The sequence below is a fragment of the Gigantopelta aegis genome, chromosome 15 (assembly GCF_016097555.1).
Source record: "Gigantopelta aegis isolate Gae_Host chromosome 15, Gae_host_genome, whole genome shotgun sequence".
Lineage (NCBI taxonomy): Eukaryota > Metazoa > Mollusca > Gastropoda > Neomphalida > Peltospiridae > Gigantopelta > Gigantopelta aegis.
Genome location: NC_054713.1, coordinates 10,627,967 through 10,646,056, shown reverse-complemented (window position 1 = coordinate 10,646,056; position 18,090 = coordinate 10,627,967). Strand labels below are relative to the sequence as shown.

At 37.7% G+C, this 18,090-nt stretch overlaps 1 protein-coding gene across 1 annotated transcript in view; it reads right to left on the bottom strand.

Moving 5' to 3' along the window:
• Positions 1-18,090, bottom strand: part of LOC121390235 (cationic amino acid transporter 2-like) — a 65,259-nt gene that overhangs the window by 38,972 nt on the left and 8,197 nt on the right. Inside the window, exon 2 of the mRNA XM_041522010.1 lies at positions 5,558-5,680. Within this exon, the coding sequence (XP_041377944.1) occupies positions 5,558-5,675 (118 nt within the window). The 5' untranslated portion in view covers positions 5,676-5,680. The remainder of the gene's footprint in view (positions 1-5,557; positions 5,681-18,090) is intronic.

Genomic DNA, 18,090 nt, shown 5'->3' with positions numbered 1-18,090 from the left:
ATTAGAAGCTATAGGTACTGGTTTTCTCCTTCTCCCTCCCACACCCTATCTCCATCCTCTGTCTAGTTCTTCTTCTCTCCATGTATCCATCCGTTCTTCCACCATTCCATTCGTCGACCCATCGATATATCCATTCAGTCATCAACCCATCCGCCCGTTCATGAACACATCCACCCAACTATCCATCCATCCATCCATCAACATATCATTCCATCAACCCATCAACCCACCCATCCACTCATCAATCTAAATCCATCAATCAATCCATCCATCCATCCATCCACCCATCCGTCCGTCCATCCATGTCACGAGGATCCTATAATACCCGTAACTGAATAAAACACGATTATCCAAATATCTCTCCTAACTGTATATCTATTAGATCTCTCTGTATCGGGCAGTTCGATACCCGAGTGGCTCGGCTCTACGTATGTCAGAGTTAGATCTTATATAAAGTATTTATAATATAGCACGTTAGTTCACTAGAAAACACAACAAAACACAATACACTTTGGAATCTGTATTAACCGTAAGCTGACAAATATATTTGCCGCAGTTAATTAATTAACAACAACAATAATAAAAACAACCAAGAACTAATCACTTAATTAGTTAATCACTAGGTGTCTAGTTTACACAATATTCTAATCACTTCACCGTGATACAACACACACACGTGTGATAATTGAGAAACGCTGTCAGGGGAACTTAATTAATAAAGGAATTACAACTCTATTCCTAACTGGTTAATTTTTAATTAACCCTTAACTACTCATTCAGTAACCTTGTAATACAGAATTAATACTGGTACCTATCACAATAAAGACAATAACCTACAGTTTACCTATGTCCTCTAGGATGACTGGTTAAGCTTTATTAATTTTAGAACAGTGAAGCCTACAGTTTACTTCGTCAGATTACCGGAAACACTGTCTAAATAATATTGGTATAATACAGTAATAAAATATTTAACCAACCCATATATCGACCCACCCATCCATCCGTCCATCCATTCATCTACCCACCCCTCCATTCATCCATTCATCCATCCGTCCATTCACCCATCCATCCATCCATCCACCCATCAATCCATCCATCCATCCAACTATCCTTCCATCCATTCACCTATCCATCCATTCACCCATCCATCCATACACCCATCAATCAATCCAACAATCCATCCATCCATCCATCCATCCACCCACCCATCCATCCATCCATCCATCAATCCATTCTTCCATCCATTCACCTAACTATCCATTCACCCATCCTCCGTTCCATCCACCCATCATGACCATCCATCCCCAACATCCATCCATCTTCACCATCCATCCATCCATCCATCAATCCATTCTTCCATCCATTCACCTAACTATCCATCCACCCATCCACCCATCCATCCATCCACCCATCAATACATCCATTCATCCATACATCCATCCATCCATCCATCCATCCATCCGTCCACCCATCCACCCATCCATCCATCCATCCATCCATCCATCCATCCATCCATCCATCCATCCATCCATCCATCCATCCGTCACCCATCCGTCCAACCAGCCATCCATCCACCCATCAATCCACCCATCCATCAATCCATCCATCCACTCATTCATCCATCCACTCATCCATCCATCCGTCCATCAATCCATCCATCCATCCATCCACCCATCCATCCATCCACCCATCCATCCGTCCACCAATCCATCCATCAATCCATCCACCCATCCATCAATCCACCCAACCACCCATCCAACTATCCATCCATCCATCCATCCATCTATCCATCCACCCATCCATCAATCCATTCATCCATCAATCCACCCATCCATCAATCCATCCATCCATCAATCCATCCATCCATTCATCCACCCATCCATCCATCCATCCATCCATCCACCCATTCATCCACCTATCCATCCATCCATCCATCCATCCATCCATCCATCCATCCATCCACCCATTCATCCACCCACCCATCCATCTATCCATCCATCCACCCACCCACCCATCCATCTTTCTTTACGTCGTTCTGTTTAGCCCAGGATGCCAGTACTTCCGGTTACGCTCCGGGACAGCATGCTTAATCTATAGATAGTAAAATCACGATCTCTTCATTAGATTATCTCTTTAACCTCTAAGCCACAGTCACGACATCTTCCTACACGCCTTGACGTAACATCGGTGTATCGGACAATGACAAACTACGTCTTGATCAAATATGGTCATGACATCTTTGTCCATATTTCACCAACATCTGTTACGAACAAGTGCGCTCTGGGCAGGGATTCCATTGTGCTGGATCTCACAGTATACCAGAAAATACGAAATCAATAGCGTCAGTCCAATTACTCGTGTTCTGTGCGATTTTACCGTCCGTCCATTGTACGTGTTTACCTAGAATTCTATTCCGACTATTTTCATATGCACGCAACAGTGATGGCGTTAAGGCGTGAACTGTAGAGACGAAGTTTCCTAGCGGGGTTTCAACAAATTGAACCTGATGAACCAAGCGTATATGTTTTCCAAGACAAATGCTCCACGACTGGTTTATCAAAGGCAGTGAAATGGACTGTCCTGTATATGGGAAAGTCCATGTAAAGTATTCCTGGCCCGGTGCTTATAAAACGTTTAGAATCCAAATTCAAGACTCTAACGCCTTGGAATTACTATAGTGTCATTAAACATTCTTTCATTCATTCATTCATTCATTCATTCATTCATTCATTCATTCATTCATTCATTCATTCTAACGCCTTGGTAACGCCATACACATTGTAGAGAGTTGAGAGTAGTGTTATAAGCAGGTGCCCATGTTTTGTTATTGTTGTTGGTTTTGTCTGGGTCCTTTTCCGTTAGAGTTTTAGTCCTTTTCCGTCCAAACTGAAGACTCTGAAAGAGTCTGACACTAACGTCATGACAATGCCATACACCTTTGAAAGATTTGAGTCTAATGTTAAAGGCACGGGCTCGTCTCTTTCTGTATTAGACCACACTTGTTTTTTTTACAACAGTTGATATATTCTGAGGACGACTTTCACCCATTTGTGAATTGCTTCTGTCCTTCCATCATAATTCATGAGTTCATCCCGTCGCAACTGTATATATGCCATTGAACTCTGTCCTGTGCAAGTTTGTGATTTCTAAGCTAGGCTCGACAGTTGCGAACAGACGTTAAAATGTGTTTTGTTTAGCGACACCACTAGAGCACATAGATTCACTAATTATCGACTGTTGGATATCAACCATTTGGTAATGTTGACATATAGTTTTAGGGAGGAAACGTGCGATATGTTTCCGTTAATACCAAAGGATCTTTTGTGTGCACGTACCAATGGGCCTCCGACGAGTATCGATCCCAGACCTATCACGAATCAAGCAAGCCCTTCACCACTGGGCTACGTTCCATCAGGTGATCAGAAACACTTTGTGTATATAAAAAACAAGTTGGTTTTGTTTAACGACACCACTAGAGCACATCGACTCTTTGTGTATAAAGTCACTGATATTCTAAATAGGAAATTACAGTCCATGTAATTGTATATATAAAAACAACTCTGTCAGCCGGAGGGGCTGGACGTAGCCCGGTGGTAAAGTGCACGCCTGAATCGCGGTCGGTCTAGGATCGATCCCCGTCAGTGGGTCCATTGAGTTATTTCTCGTTCCAGCCAGTTCATCACGACTGGTATATCAAATACCGTGCTATCATGTTTGTGGGATGGTGCATACAAAATATCCCTTGCTACTAATGGAAAAAATGTAGCGGGTTTCCTCTCTACGACTGTGTCAAAATGACCATATGTTTCACATTCAATAGCCGATGATTAATAAATCAATGTGCTCTAGTGGTGTCGTTAAACAAAACACACTTCTGTCAGCCGCAAAAATCGCGGATGGTCTTTAATAAACCCTTTGATTCTGTAATAAACAGCTGCCATCGGCTGTTATTGTCATAAGAATGTAGCCGTCGCTATTTAAAACTGTTTATTTAAAAATACGATTTACAACGATGCGTATTAAAGAGACATTCCTGTGTTTGCTGCAAATTTTTTTAGATTTTATCGACTAACAGAGACTTTTTAACGATTGTAATTAACTATCAAATATATTTTTCTACATAAAATATTAGCGGCTGTATATTAAACGTGTTTCTGATCGTTCTAATATTTGTATTAGGTTAAATTTCATTTTATTGCCTAAAATATGTTGGTTTTTTTCGTACGTAAGTAATTATTTGAAGACAAATTCCAGTTTGGGCTTCTTACAAATATTAAGACGACCAGAAACACATTGAATATACAGACACTGATATTCTAAACAAGGAAATATATTTAAAGGGATATTCCTGAGCTTTCTGCAATTTTTAAGATGTTATCGACTAACAGTGACTTTTGGACGATTGAAATTGCATATAAAAAATATTTTTCTGCATAAAATATTAGTGGCTGTATATTAAACGTGTTTCTGATCGTTCTAATATTTGTACTAGGTTAAATTTCATTTTATTGCCTAAATTATGTTGGGTTTTTCCGTACGTACGAAATTATTTGAAGACAAAATCCAGTTTGGGCTACTTTCAAATATTAAGACGACCAGAAACACATTGAATATACAGACACTGATATTTTAAACAAGGAAATATATTTAAACGGACATTCCTGAGCTACAATTGATTTAAATTGAAGACAAATTCCAGTTTGGGTTTCTTACAAATATTAACACGACCAGAAACACATAGAATATACAGACACTGATATTCTAAAGAAGAAAATATATTAAATATGTAAGTTTAACCTTACATATATTTGATTAGTCGGGAACATCTTACAATGAAGTAAACTCAGGAATGTCCCTTTAAGTAAAGACGTGCGTTTAAAATAAGTTAATTTAGACCGTGAAAATTGTCGTGTTATAGTAATGCTCCGGTTTTTAGGTTTAATTTTGTGTTTGTATTATTTTGTTTTGTTTGTTTGCTTGTTGTTTTGTTGTGTGGTTTGTGTGTGTTATTTTGCAGTTGTTTTTTGTGTGCTTAGGTTTGGTTGGTTTGGGGTTAGATTTTATTGTGGGGAGGGTGTTTTTCTTTCAGTTATTTTTTTCGTTTTAGTTGTTGTTGTTGTTTATTTATTTATTTATTATTTTTGTTTTTGTTTTTTTGTTTTGTTGTTGTTGTTTTGTTTTTGTGTTTTTTTGCTCGCTTGTCTGTTATTATTATTATTATTATTATATATTATATATATTATATATTATTATTATTATTATTATTATTATTATTATCATTATTATTATTATTATGTTATTGTTATTACTATTATATTTATTTTATTTGTTATTTGTTCGGGTTGTTTTGTGGGGTTTTTTGTTTGTTTTGTTGTTGTTTTGTGTGTTTTTTGTTGTTGTTGTTTGTTTGTTTTTTTTGTGGGTTTTTTTTTTTTTTTTTTTGGGGGGGGGGGGCGTTGTGCCTTTGTTTTTCTTTTTATTTGTGTTTCCTTCTTTTTGTTTACCATTTTGATTATTATGTTAGTCCGTCCTACAATATATATTTATATATATTTACCTAGTCCGACGAGGTCGACGATATTGAGACATCGCTCACGTCCAGGCCCCTGGTGAGAGTTTTCCGCCCACACCTTCCTCCTCGTCAGGGTGGTCAGCAAGCGCCGACACGTCCACATGATACCTAGAACAAATACACACTATGTGTTTGTTTACATCAAATAAGTATGGTCCTTCCAAATTGAGAACGTATTTAAATATAGGGTCAGTATTCGTGTGCATGAACACGCACACATACACAAAACAATATCCCCCCAAACAAATCACACACAAAGCAAAAATAAATAAGTTAAAACAAAACAAAACAAAACAAAAATAAATCAATTAAAACAAAACAAAGTAAAACAAACAACAGCCCCCCCCCACACACACAACACCCCTCCCCCCAAAAAAACCCTAAGAAAAACCCCTACAAAAACCCCATCCCAAACACACACCCCCCCCCCAAAAAAAAAAAACCAAAAAAAAAAACCCCCAACAAAAACAAATAGAGACACACCAACTACAAAACAAAAACAACAACTCCACACAAATAACCCACACAAATAACTCCAGAAAAACAAACAAAAACAATATAGGCGTGTCTTGTGTACATTTAGATTTGTCAAATATATCTTGGGAGTGGCCGTCCTTCTAAATACAGATAAGGGCTAGTGCACTTTCATTGGTATACAACCACGAACATTTAAAATTTTCCTTTGAAATTTGTATCTTAAAGAGATGCGATTTTCAATACGATGAAGATTTTTCTTTTGAGAAAACAAAAAAATATTTCTGAATTCCCCCACCCCTCTCCCTCCCTTCATTATGTATACCCCACCATCATGTTATCGTTTCTCCGGCAGCCCTTAATTCGGGTTCACCCTGGATTGAAAACTTACTCAATGCTCTCGAGGATCCCATACATTTTTAAACAGCAGTGGTACGTAAAGAAGAAAAAACAGACACCAAGGCCATTCCAGTGTTCTGTCCAGCTTAATCCGTTTGTATGTTACAGTTAAGACACAACCTGCGTCTATGGGTGATCCCTTGCAACTCTGAATTGCATTGTAGCACGAGAAATTATTCTAGAATGAATGTGCGAACAATTCGCATAGTAAGACATTTTGGGGATGAATCTACATCTAACTCAGTCGGTAGAGCACTCGCCTGAGGTGCTTCCGTCGTAGGATCGAACCTCATGATGGACACACGACTGGTATAACATATTTAAGGGCCGTGGTATGTGTTGTCCTGTCTTTGGATAAATTCATATGAAAGATCCATTGCTTTTAATGGCAAAAGAAAACACACAATATGTTGAAGGTTGCCTTTGAAGTTTATGGATCTAACTCAGTCGGAAGAACAGTCACCCGAGGTGCTTCCATCGTAGGATCGAACCCCATGGTAGACACACGACTGGCTTAACATATTTAAAGGCCGTGGTATGTGTTGTCCTGACTTTGGAAAAATGCATATGAAAGATACTTTGCTGTTAATTGCAAAACAAACCAAATTAAAAGCATTTTGAAAGTTGCCTTTGGAGTTTATGGATCTAGCTAAGTCGATAGAGCACTCGCCTTAGGTGCTTCCACCGTAGGATCGAAACCAATTATGGACACACGACTGGTATAAAACATCTAAAGGCCGTGGTATGTGTTGTCCTGTCTTTGGAAAATGCATTTGAAAAATTAGATGTTGTTAAAGGCTAAACAAACCAAAGTCAAACAAAACGGTGAACGTTGCTTTTGAAGTTTATGGGTCTTGCTTAGGCGGTAGAGCATTCGCCTGAGGTGTTTCCATCGTATGATCGAACCCAATTATAGACATACGATTGGTTTAACAAAGTCCGTGATATGTGTTGTCCAGTCTTTTGCAAACTGCATTTAAAAGATTATTTGCTGTTAATAGCAAACCAAACCAAACAAACAAACACAATGTTGAAGGTTGCCTTTGAAGTTTATGAATCTAGCTCAGTCGGTAGAACAGTCACCAATGGTGGACACACGACTGATTTAACCGATTTAAAGGCCGTGGTATGTGTTGTCCTGTCTTTGAAAAATGCATTTGAAATATTAGATGCTGTTAAAGGCTAAAAAAAATGAAGATTGCTTTTGAAGTTTATGGATCTAACTTAGTCGGTAGAACATTCACCCGAGGTGCTTCCATCGTAGGATCGACTGGTGTAACAGAGTGAAAGGTTGGGGTATGTGGTGTCTTGTCTTTGGAAAATGCACTTAAAAGAACCTTTGCTGTTAATGGCAAAACAGACCAAAGCAAAACAATATTGAAGGTTGCTTTTGAAGTTTATTTATCTAGCTCAGTCGGTAGAGCATTCACCTGAGGTGCTTTCATCGCAGGATCGAACCTCGTCATGGCCAGGCGACCGGTATAACAACTTTATAGGCAGTGATATGTTTTTTCCTGTCTTTGTTAAAGAAATTTCAAGGATTCTTTGCTGTTAATGGCAAAACAAAAATAAATATAAAAACATTTAAGGTTTCCTTGCTTTAGAAATATCTAATGGTTCACATCCAATGGGCGACGGTTAATTATTAAACAATGTGCTCTAGTGGTAGGAAAAGATGGATGTTTGTTTAACTACATCTTAATATATTTTAACTACGGCCATTTGATGTTTAGTATAAGCCAAAGAACCGCATAAAGCTAAATGTTTTGCTATGGTTTCTACTTCTTCTTTTGATCTCCCGGTAATTAGTTTCTCGTTATAACGGTTATTTCGACGTCTTGAGAGAGAAAATATTCAGTTCCATGAAACACAAATAGCTGTTGTTAAATTCTCTTAGGGTTGTGAATGTTACACATATATTTGCTATTGTTATACGGGTAGTTCGAGTGGGAATGAGGGTTAGGGTCAAAGTTAGGCATTCGGAGAAGCAGACCTTCGGGATATATGTAAAATACCACAAACTAAGCAAGTCGTTTCCAACATGACGCTGTACACGATGCACAACGTTATTAGAGTTATCATTCTTATTGGCAAATGAGATATTTTCACATTATTGAAATTATAATTTACTTACTTTTTTTTTTGCTTAGAATATTTATAACCAACGCATTTTGAAGTATATCAGTATAAATAAGAACAAGAGTGCCGATGAAATGTAGGTCGCGGCGAACTAGTTATGGTATGCGCCACACAGCCATCCACAATTGTAAATACATGCAATCTTTGATGATCCTATATGAATTGATAAGGAATATATGGTCTCGAAGAAAAGGATTTCCGTTAATGTGCACTAATGTGTGAAATGTATGTCCTAGTGGCCTAGTTATTATGGCACGCCAACTCAAGTTCTTTGGTGCAAAGGTTTGAAGATCATATATGAATTGATATGGAAGATATGCCTGGGAAACGTAAAGTTTACGGACGGACGGACGGACGAACGGACAGGCGGACATACGGAAGAACGGAAAACGCAACACCATAATACGACCCGTCAAAAAAAGAGCACACTGATTTATTAAACATCGGCTATTGGATGTCAAACATTTGGTGATTCTGACAAAACGTCTTAGAGAGAAAACCCGCTTCATTTGTTTTCATTAGTAGCAAGGGATCTTTTATATGCACCATCCCATAGACAAACTAACACATGCCAGTCGCGGTGCACTGGTTAGAACTAGAAATAGCCCAAGGGGTCCAGCGACGGGGATGGATCCTAGACAGACATTACCCGTAAAAGACGACCGTATTAAAAAGCAGAATATGTGTTTATTTTGTTGGGGGAACAAACGGAATTCTTGCTAGGGATGAAAACTCAAGATAATTCATGTAAGTCATCGTAATATGATAAACCTTCCACATTACAAAATGGATATGCAACATTTTTATGATTACAACATCACAGAAATATATTTCCGTATATTTTATTGACACTAATGGTATAAAAACAAAGTTAATTTGTAACACCTAATCCAACTCAAACGATTTGAGTAAGACTTACACCGAATGTCGCGTGACAAGGGATCATCGTGTATTAAGAGATTATCACTACGATTTAATCGATCATCGTAAACCTGCCAATACAAACAGTGGTTTACAGATAAAATAAAAAGTTTTTTGGATTCTTTCCATTTTGTTTGGCTTTGCGGCACTTCCGTAAACGTGATGTTAGTTATTTTCATGCTGTGTAATCCAGCTGTGACGTCAGTAACATTTCGTGACGGCCTAACTAGTAAAGCTACTTAAGATTGCGTTTCGTGTTGCAGCAGATCCGTATTTGTTTATTTTTATTTATTTATTTTTTATTATTTTGTTATCTTGTTATCTTGCTATTTAATATCCTTGTATCGTTCGTACAAGTTGTTTTTTTATTATTATTTTTCTGACATTTAATTGCGTTCATGTGCCTTGTCGCCGGAAGATGGCAGTAACGAAGATGGGGAGATTTATTAATTTGTGTTTAACCTGGACGTGACTATCGCATATTTTGTGTCCAATTATATTTTAGAGTGCAGAATGTCAGATCTCTTTTCCAACTTCAAATTATGCACTTCCGACGTCTATGTGGGCGGGAGGTAGCCCACTGGTAAAGCGTTCGCTTGATGCGACGTCGGTCTAGGATCGATCCCCGTCGGTGGACCCATTTGGCTATTTCTCGTTCCAGCCAATGCTCCATAACTGGTGTAACAACGGTCGTGGTATGTACTATCCTGTCTGTGGGATGGTGCATATAAAAGATCCCTTGCTGCTAATCGAAAAGAGTATCTCATGAAGTGTCGACAGCGGGTTTTCTCTCGCAATATCTGCGTGGTTCTTAAATGCTTGAAAAATGTCCTAAAATTTAAATAGCAATTTCTGATCGGAGCTATGATAGTCATGGACGCTTCCGTGTGTGTCCGACACTAGCAGGTGAGGGATTCTAGTATTTAGACCGGCCTCGGTGGCGCAGTGGTTAAGCCATCGGACTATAGGCTGGTAGGTACAGGGTTCGCAACCCGGTACCGGCTCCAACCCAGAGTGAGTTCTTAAGGCCTCAATGGGTAGGTGTAAGGTCACTACACCCTCTTCTCTCTCACTAACCACTAACCAACAAACAGCTAACCCACTGGCCTGGACAGACAGCCCAAATAGCTGAGGTGTGTGTGTACCCAGTACAGCGTACTTGAACCTTCATTGGATATAACCACGAAAATAACTTGAAATAATAAATAATCTAGTATTTATGTCCATGGTGTGTATGCTGATTGCAACGATGCATATAACAGTTTAAAACCGTTTAAAACAATATTTTGCCTAACGACACCACACCCCTATAGCACATTGATTTACATTTGGTAATGTTTACTTATATTGTCTTAGATAGGAAACTTGCTACATGTTTCCATTAGTAGCAAAGGGTATTTTATATGCACCAACCCACAAGACAGGATAGCATATACCACGACCTTTGATATACCAGTCGTCGTGCACTGGCTGGAACGAGAAATAGCCCAATGGGTCCACCGACGGGGATCGATCCCAGATCGAGCGCGCAGCAGGCTAGCACTTTACCTCTGGACTAAGTCTCGTTACAAAACTGTTTCAATCCTACACGATAATGTTGTTGTCTATAGGATTTAACTTGGTGGCTATAGGCTTAACGTTTCCACTTGACAAAAGGGACATTTCCAATGTAATCAATACGACATTGCAACGAAAAATCCATACGTTTGTTTAGATGGAAATAATGTTAAAATTGCATTTATTGTTGAAATAATGATCATTGTAGGATAAAACATTCGACGTGTCTAATCTCTGAAACATGAATGAAACAAAATTCTGGAATTGATAACTGAGTTAGCAAAAATGCTTGATTAACCTCATGGTTTGAACTGTAAAGTTTCTCGAATTTTGAATGTTACAGATGACTGCTTTACAGCCTGAAGTTCTTGTTTTGTGGACAAAAAAACAAACCCATAAAAAACAACAAAAAAACAACAACAAACAAACCAAAACCCCGCAAACAAACATGGACATTTTTAACAAAGATTAACACATTGTGAAACTTAATTTAGTCATTCACCAAATATTTATTAAAACATGGTTGTAGCCAATCGACGGATGTCATTATCTAGATACAGAGTTATTAAAACCATCCCTTATAACATCTATCATAACAATACATGGGCTACGTCTTTGATTTTTAATCCACAGTGAGCGCTTTTCCTGGAGTCTCGTTCCAACCAGTACACTACAACTGGACAAAGGCCGTGGCATGTTCTGTCCTTCCTGTGAGATAGCGCATATAAAAGATCCATTGCTTCTAATGGAAATATGTACCAGGTGTCCCTCTAATGTGAGACGGGACGTAGCCTAGTGGTAAGGCGCTCGCTTGATGCGCGGTCTGTTTAGGATCGATCCCCGTCGGTGGCCCCATTGGGTTATTTCTCGTTCCAGCCAGTGGTCCACAACTGGTGTAACAAAGGCCGTGGTATGTCCTACCCTGTATGTGGGATGGTGCATATAAAAGATCCCTTACTGCTAATCGAAAAAGAGTAGCCCATGAAGTGGCGACAGCGGGTTTCCTCTCTATATATATGTGTGGTCCTAAACCATAATATGTTCGATGCCATATAACCGTAAATAAAATGTGTTGAGTGCGTCGTTAAATAAAACATTTCCTTCCTTCCTCTAATGACTACGAGTCGTAATAACCGAATGTTAGACATCCAATAAACAATGATTAATTAATCAATATGCTCTAGTGGTGTCGTTGATCAAAACAAAGTTTAACTCTTCTTCTTTTTTGTGGGGTTGCCCCAAAACAAAGATTCATGCATTTAGTAACGGTCTATTATCTTGGAAACGTTTGGCTCTGGTTGCAATGTTTTTTGTTTGTTTTTGTTTGTTTGTTTGTTTGTTCGTTTCTGCTTCTTGTTTTATTCTCTGTTGAAGAGATATTGATTTTCTATAGAATTAAATGAAAACTGTTGTGACAGCCATGCGCATATCTACTAATAATTTATCAAAGTTAAAACGATAGCGATCGATCGCTGAGCAATTGGTTAATTCCTGGAAAGCGTATACTGTGAATTAGGCCGTTATCAAATAATTCATCGATTATCATTCTCGACTAGAGCGTTAGCCTGAGGTGCATGCGTCGTAGGATCGAATCGTATCAATGGACCCATTCTCTGATTGTTTTTCCCCGTCCCAACCAGTACTCTACGACTGCTATATCAAATATCGTTGTATGTGCTGTCTGGTCTGTTGGAAAGTGCATGTAAAAGATTCCCTGACGCTAATGGAAAAATGTTTACAAATATTCCTAAATATTTTACATCCAATAGTCGATGATTAATAAATCAAGTGCTCTAGTGGTGTCGTTAAACAAAAACAATATTTCACTTTCAGCATCGGCCGCGTCCTCTTATAAGTTAGATTGTTGACGGGTTTTTTCTTCTGTAGATTTTTTCCTTTCTTTTTATTTTTGTGTTTGTTTCGTTTTATTTTGTTTTGTTTTGTTTGACGTTGTCTTTTTGTCGTTGTTATTATTTTTGTTGTTTACCTGGACATTTAAAATACAAAATAAAACTTTCACCCCCGACCCAGTGTTGAAAACAAAACAAAAACAACAGAAAACAATGTATAAAAAAGAAAGCGAAACAAAACAAAGAAACACAATAAACACACACACGCACACACACACACACACACACACACACACGCACACACACACACGCACACACACACAGCAATAAACATACAAACAAACAAAACAAAACAACAACAGTTGGATTAAAAATCTAATATTTAATTTGTAATGGCCTTAATGCAGATTTCTTTTCTTCTTGTTTTTTTCTACTTATTCACGAATGTGCGATTGTAATAGCTTTTGTCTCCCATGGTAACACATCACGCAAATGCCACTTTGAAATTGCTCATCCAAGTGGTGTGAAAAAGCATATATGCATATTATTAATTAATAAAGCCGACAGATGTGACATTCATTTACATATACACTGGAAACTGAGATTAAAGCTACGCAGCATTAGGGAATTGTGCTTCAATACGGAATTAAATATCACAATCAGTCAAATAGTTCCACTTTTTACATACATCTTACGACTGCAATATGTACTTTATAAACTGATACAAATATAATAATCTAGATTGTCGCTTTGCCCTTTCTAAAGATTTAAATATATATATATATATATATATATATATATATATATATATATATATATATATATATATATATACATACACACACATACACGTATATATATATATATATATATATATATATATATATATATATAGAGAGAGAGAGAGAGAGAGAGAGAGAGAGAGAGAGAGAGAGAGAGAGAGAGAGAGAGAGAGAGAGAGAGAGAGAATTCGTCACGAGTATTTTTTAATATGGAAAATATTTTACATATTAAAAAACACGAGTAGCGAATTCTATTTATATATCTCTCTCTCTCTCTCTCTCTCTCTCTCTCTCTCTCTCTCTCTCTCTCTCTCTCTCTCTCTCTCTCTCTCTCTCTCTCTCTCTCTCTCTCTCTCTCTCTCTCGCTCGCTTCTAAAATAACATTCTAATTACTTTTTTTTAGTAAATCACAGTACCAAAGTCGTCGCCATCGATAATATGACGTCATCACGATTAGCACATATTAGTTTGACGTCACGCATTTTAAACAAATCTTTGAAAACGTTACGCTCAGATACACGGGTCTTGTTGGCTTGTAAGCAAATGACCCATCCACAGCAACAAATTACCTAGAGACCTTGCCGATTTGCATACTATTATTAACCGGGTTAATAAAGTAAATTATCATAAGGGTTTATGACATGGATATCATGGGTAAGTTATAGGATAATATATATATATATATATATATATATATATATATATATATATATATATATATATATATATATTTTTATATATATATATATATATATATATATATATATATATATATATATATATATATAGACAAAACCACATATATGTAGTTTTGTATTTATTACATACCCTAAATTGGAATTTGTTTTCCAAATAATAATTTAGAAATTGTAACACTGCTAGCTAATGACGGGGATTTCTAAATATACACAACTAGGTCAGCTGTGTTACTACGTGGACCGAAGAACCACCAATTAAAAGCACCGATTAAAAGCTCGTTGGTTAGTAGTGTTCCCGTCTCAAGTTTTGGTATCGCGGTCATTAAATTGTAAATATTTGTCACCGTTTTCATCTGTTTTCAGTTCAAATTTTCTACAAAATAACATTTTAAACAAACCAAGCACAAACATTGTTTACATATCGCGAAGGGCATTCCCGGTAGCCATGTGCTATAAATAGTAGCGTTGAATACGGTATAGTTCCGGCAGTTGAGTTGAATACGGAAAGTTGTATTCAATTCTTGTATTCAGAGCTGTATTTATATAGTAAGATTTAATAGGTATGTAATAAATAAATAAATAAATAAATAAATAAATAAATCCGGCAATATATATATATATATATATATATTTATAGGTATGTAATAAATATATATATATATATATATATATATATATATATATATATATATATATATATATATATAATTTAAATCTTTAGAAAGGGCAACGCTATAATTAGGGAATAACCCTACTGTGTTTTCCGATCTGCGGACGTATATCGGTGGTTTTACTGTCGCAAATTTAGTTTTATAAAACGGTAAATTTGCTACTGTAAAACCACCGATATACGTATGCAAATCGGAAAACACAGAAGGGTTATCCCTATTCTAATTAAACTGCTTGCTGGTTGATTTTAAATAGAAAATTGTCACATTTGTAGTAAGAATAAGCCTATAAACGTCACCAGCTGGTGACGTCATTAGGCAGCCCATTAACAGACGATGGGTGGTCGGACAGTTAGCGGCTCGAATATAGGTGTGTAATATGACATATTTAATCAGCTCCAATGATCAGATAACGACTAATAAAGAATAATATGTTCATTTCTGACATAAAAACTTCTCATTATTTAACGACTTCTGTACCTAATATGAACGCTACAGAAATTGTCTTTATGACGTCATTACAAAACAACCCTGTTCTTCGCTTAACTTATGACGTATTTCTGCCAGAAAATTTGCGACCGGTATATAGGTGATTTTACCACCTACATTTTTTAGCAGAGATCCAATCAGATTACACATGTGCTGAATTAGAATGTAGATTATAATATTTGTATCATGCTGTTTTATATTTAAGATTAATACCTCAGGTGATAAAATAATGTGTTATGTGTGAAATCACATTTCGATATTGATTTACAGACATACGATTGGCTGATCCTAAATGATGACCTAGTCCCCACAGCAATACCATCCAACGAAATAAGCACGATTTATATGTATAGCTCTGTGAGGTATAACTTAACCAGAAAGGGAATTGTTATCTATGAACGCAAGCAAGCGTCGTAACTATGTTTTAGACGGAAAACACATTTAATTTCTATGTAAAACAGATTTTTGGGGATATGTCACAAATACAATAGGATAGCATCTGGTTTACAAACATATCCAAGTCGTTTACAAAAATATCTCCAAAAACTCTCCATCATTCGTTAGATATGCTTTAAAACGACTCGTTAAATAAATGGCCTCTAAGGCACCCCAACCACCACCCCACTCATCCCCCCCCCAAAAAAAAAAGAAGAAAAAAAAAGTCGATCTCTGGTCAGACCAAAGTCCCAGAATTGATGCGGCTTTTTTAAAGAATGGATTGCTCAGAAAATGTGGGTATACTTGATACCGAAATAAGAAAGAAAAAAAAGACATGTTTTATTTAACGACGCACTCAACACATTTTATTTACGGTTATATGGCGTCAGACATATGGTTAAGGACCACACAGATATTGAGAGAGGAAACCCGCTGTCGCCACTTCATGGATTACTCTTTCCGATTAGCAGCAAGGGATATTTTATATGCACCATCCAACAGACAGGGTAGTACATGCTACGGCCTTTGATATATCAGTCGTGATACACTGGCTGGAACGAGAAATAGCCCAATGGGCGCACCGACGGGGATCGATCCCACACCGACCGCGTATCGAGCGAACGTTGTACCACTGGGCTAAGTCCCGTCCCACCGAAATAAGGGGCATATTTAAATTGAAATCAGTATGCACATCCTAGTTCATGCGAGATAGCATTTTGGCTCCAAACAGCGAAAAAAGCCCGGAAAAAATCAACGTCATACCGCGGGAAATTTAAAAAAAAGTTGACGCACGCGCTGACCAGAGACCAGAAATTTATTTTGTTTGGCCCAACGGCTATTGATATAATATTCTTTATATACACGAAGGGGCGAGGTCTACCTCAGTCGGTAAAGAGATCACATGAAGAGCCTTGGGTTTAAGGATCGAAGCTTCTCGGTGGGATTCGATCCTACGATCAAAGCTGTGGCGCCCTCTACCGACTGATCTAGACCCGGCTCCTTCCTTACTGGTTGGTGTTAATCTATTAAAACACGGCAATAGGCATTGAGAATACAACAGCACACCAGAGACAAATGGACACCGTTTACTTCACGAACTTTTTATTATTATTATTATTATTATTTTTATTTATTTTTAACTATAACGAGCATAAGCGTATTGGATTTGCTTTCATAGGCGTAGGGGGTCCCATTTATGCACGAGGGGTCGGGGGGAGGCAGGCTGGCTGGCTTTTGCTTGAATTAAAGGAGAAAATGAACGAATTAAAAAAATAAATTCATATAAGCATTACACCCAAATAGCTATGCATGGACTACAACTAATTTTGACGGTGAGAATGATGGAAATACAGGTGTATGATTAGTACATTTTGCCCGAATATCTCTATAATTTTTTTCCCCAATTTAATGTTTTGTTGCCCTCATGCGCCCCCACCCCCACCCCACCCCCCTTCCCCCAATCTAGTAAGCTAATGCTTGTTTCTAATTAACGAGTTGTAAAAATAAATGGTCTCAGACGGACACGAATATAATATTCTATAGCTGTGTTCACACTTAAACACGTTCAGCTGGTTTAACTGTGCTAGTTAAGCTAAACCACTTTTCTTTGGAAATGACAAACGTGGGGAGAGTAGTCTTATGGTCCCCCCATTTCTTATGAGATATGCGTAGTCCTACGGTCCTACCTGGACTTTCATACCTGATTTATTTTTGTGGTTTACACCGCGTGGTTATGGCCCGGGAAGTAGATAAACTTGTATAAATGGTCCTAAAATGAATTTTACGTCGCGGGACTTGTTGATGTGTACTAATTAGGACCCCCTACGCCTATGAAAGCAAGGGCTATTTTATATGCACTTTCCCACAGACGGGGCAGCATATACTACGACTTTTGATATACCAGTCATGTGGTTCTGGTTTGGGGGGGGGGGGGGGAATGCAATCAAGAAATGAATCCACCGATGGGATTCGATCCTACGATCAAAGCAGTAGCGCCCTCTACCGACTGATCTAGACCCGGCTCCTTCCTTACTGGTTGGTGTTAATCTATTAAAACACGGCAATAGGCATTGAGAATACAACAGCACACCAGAGACAAATGGA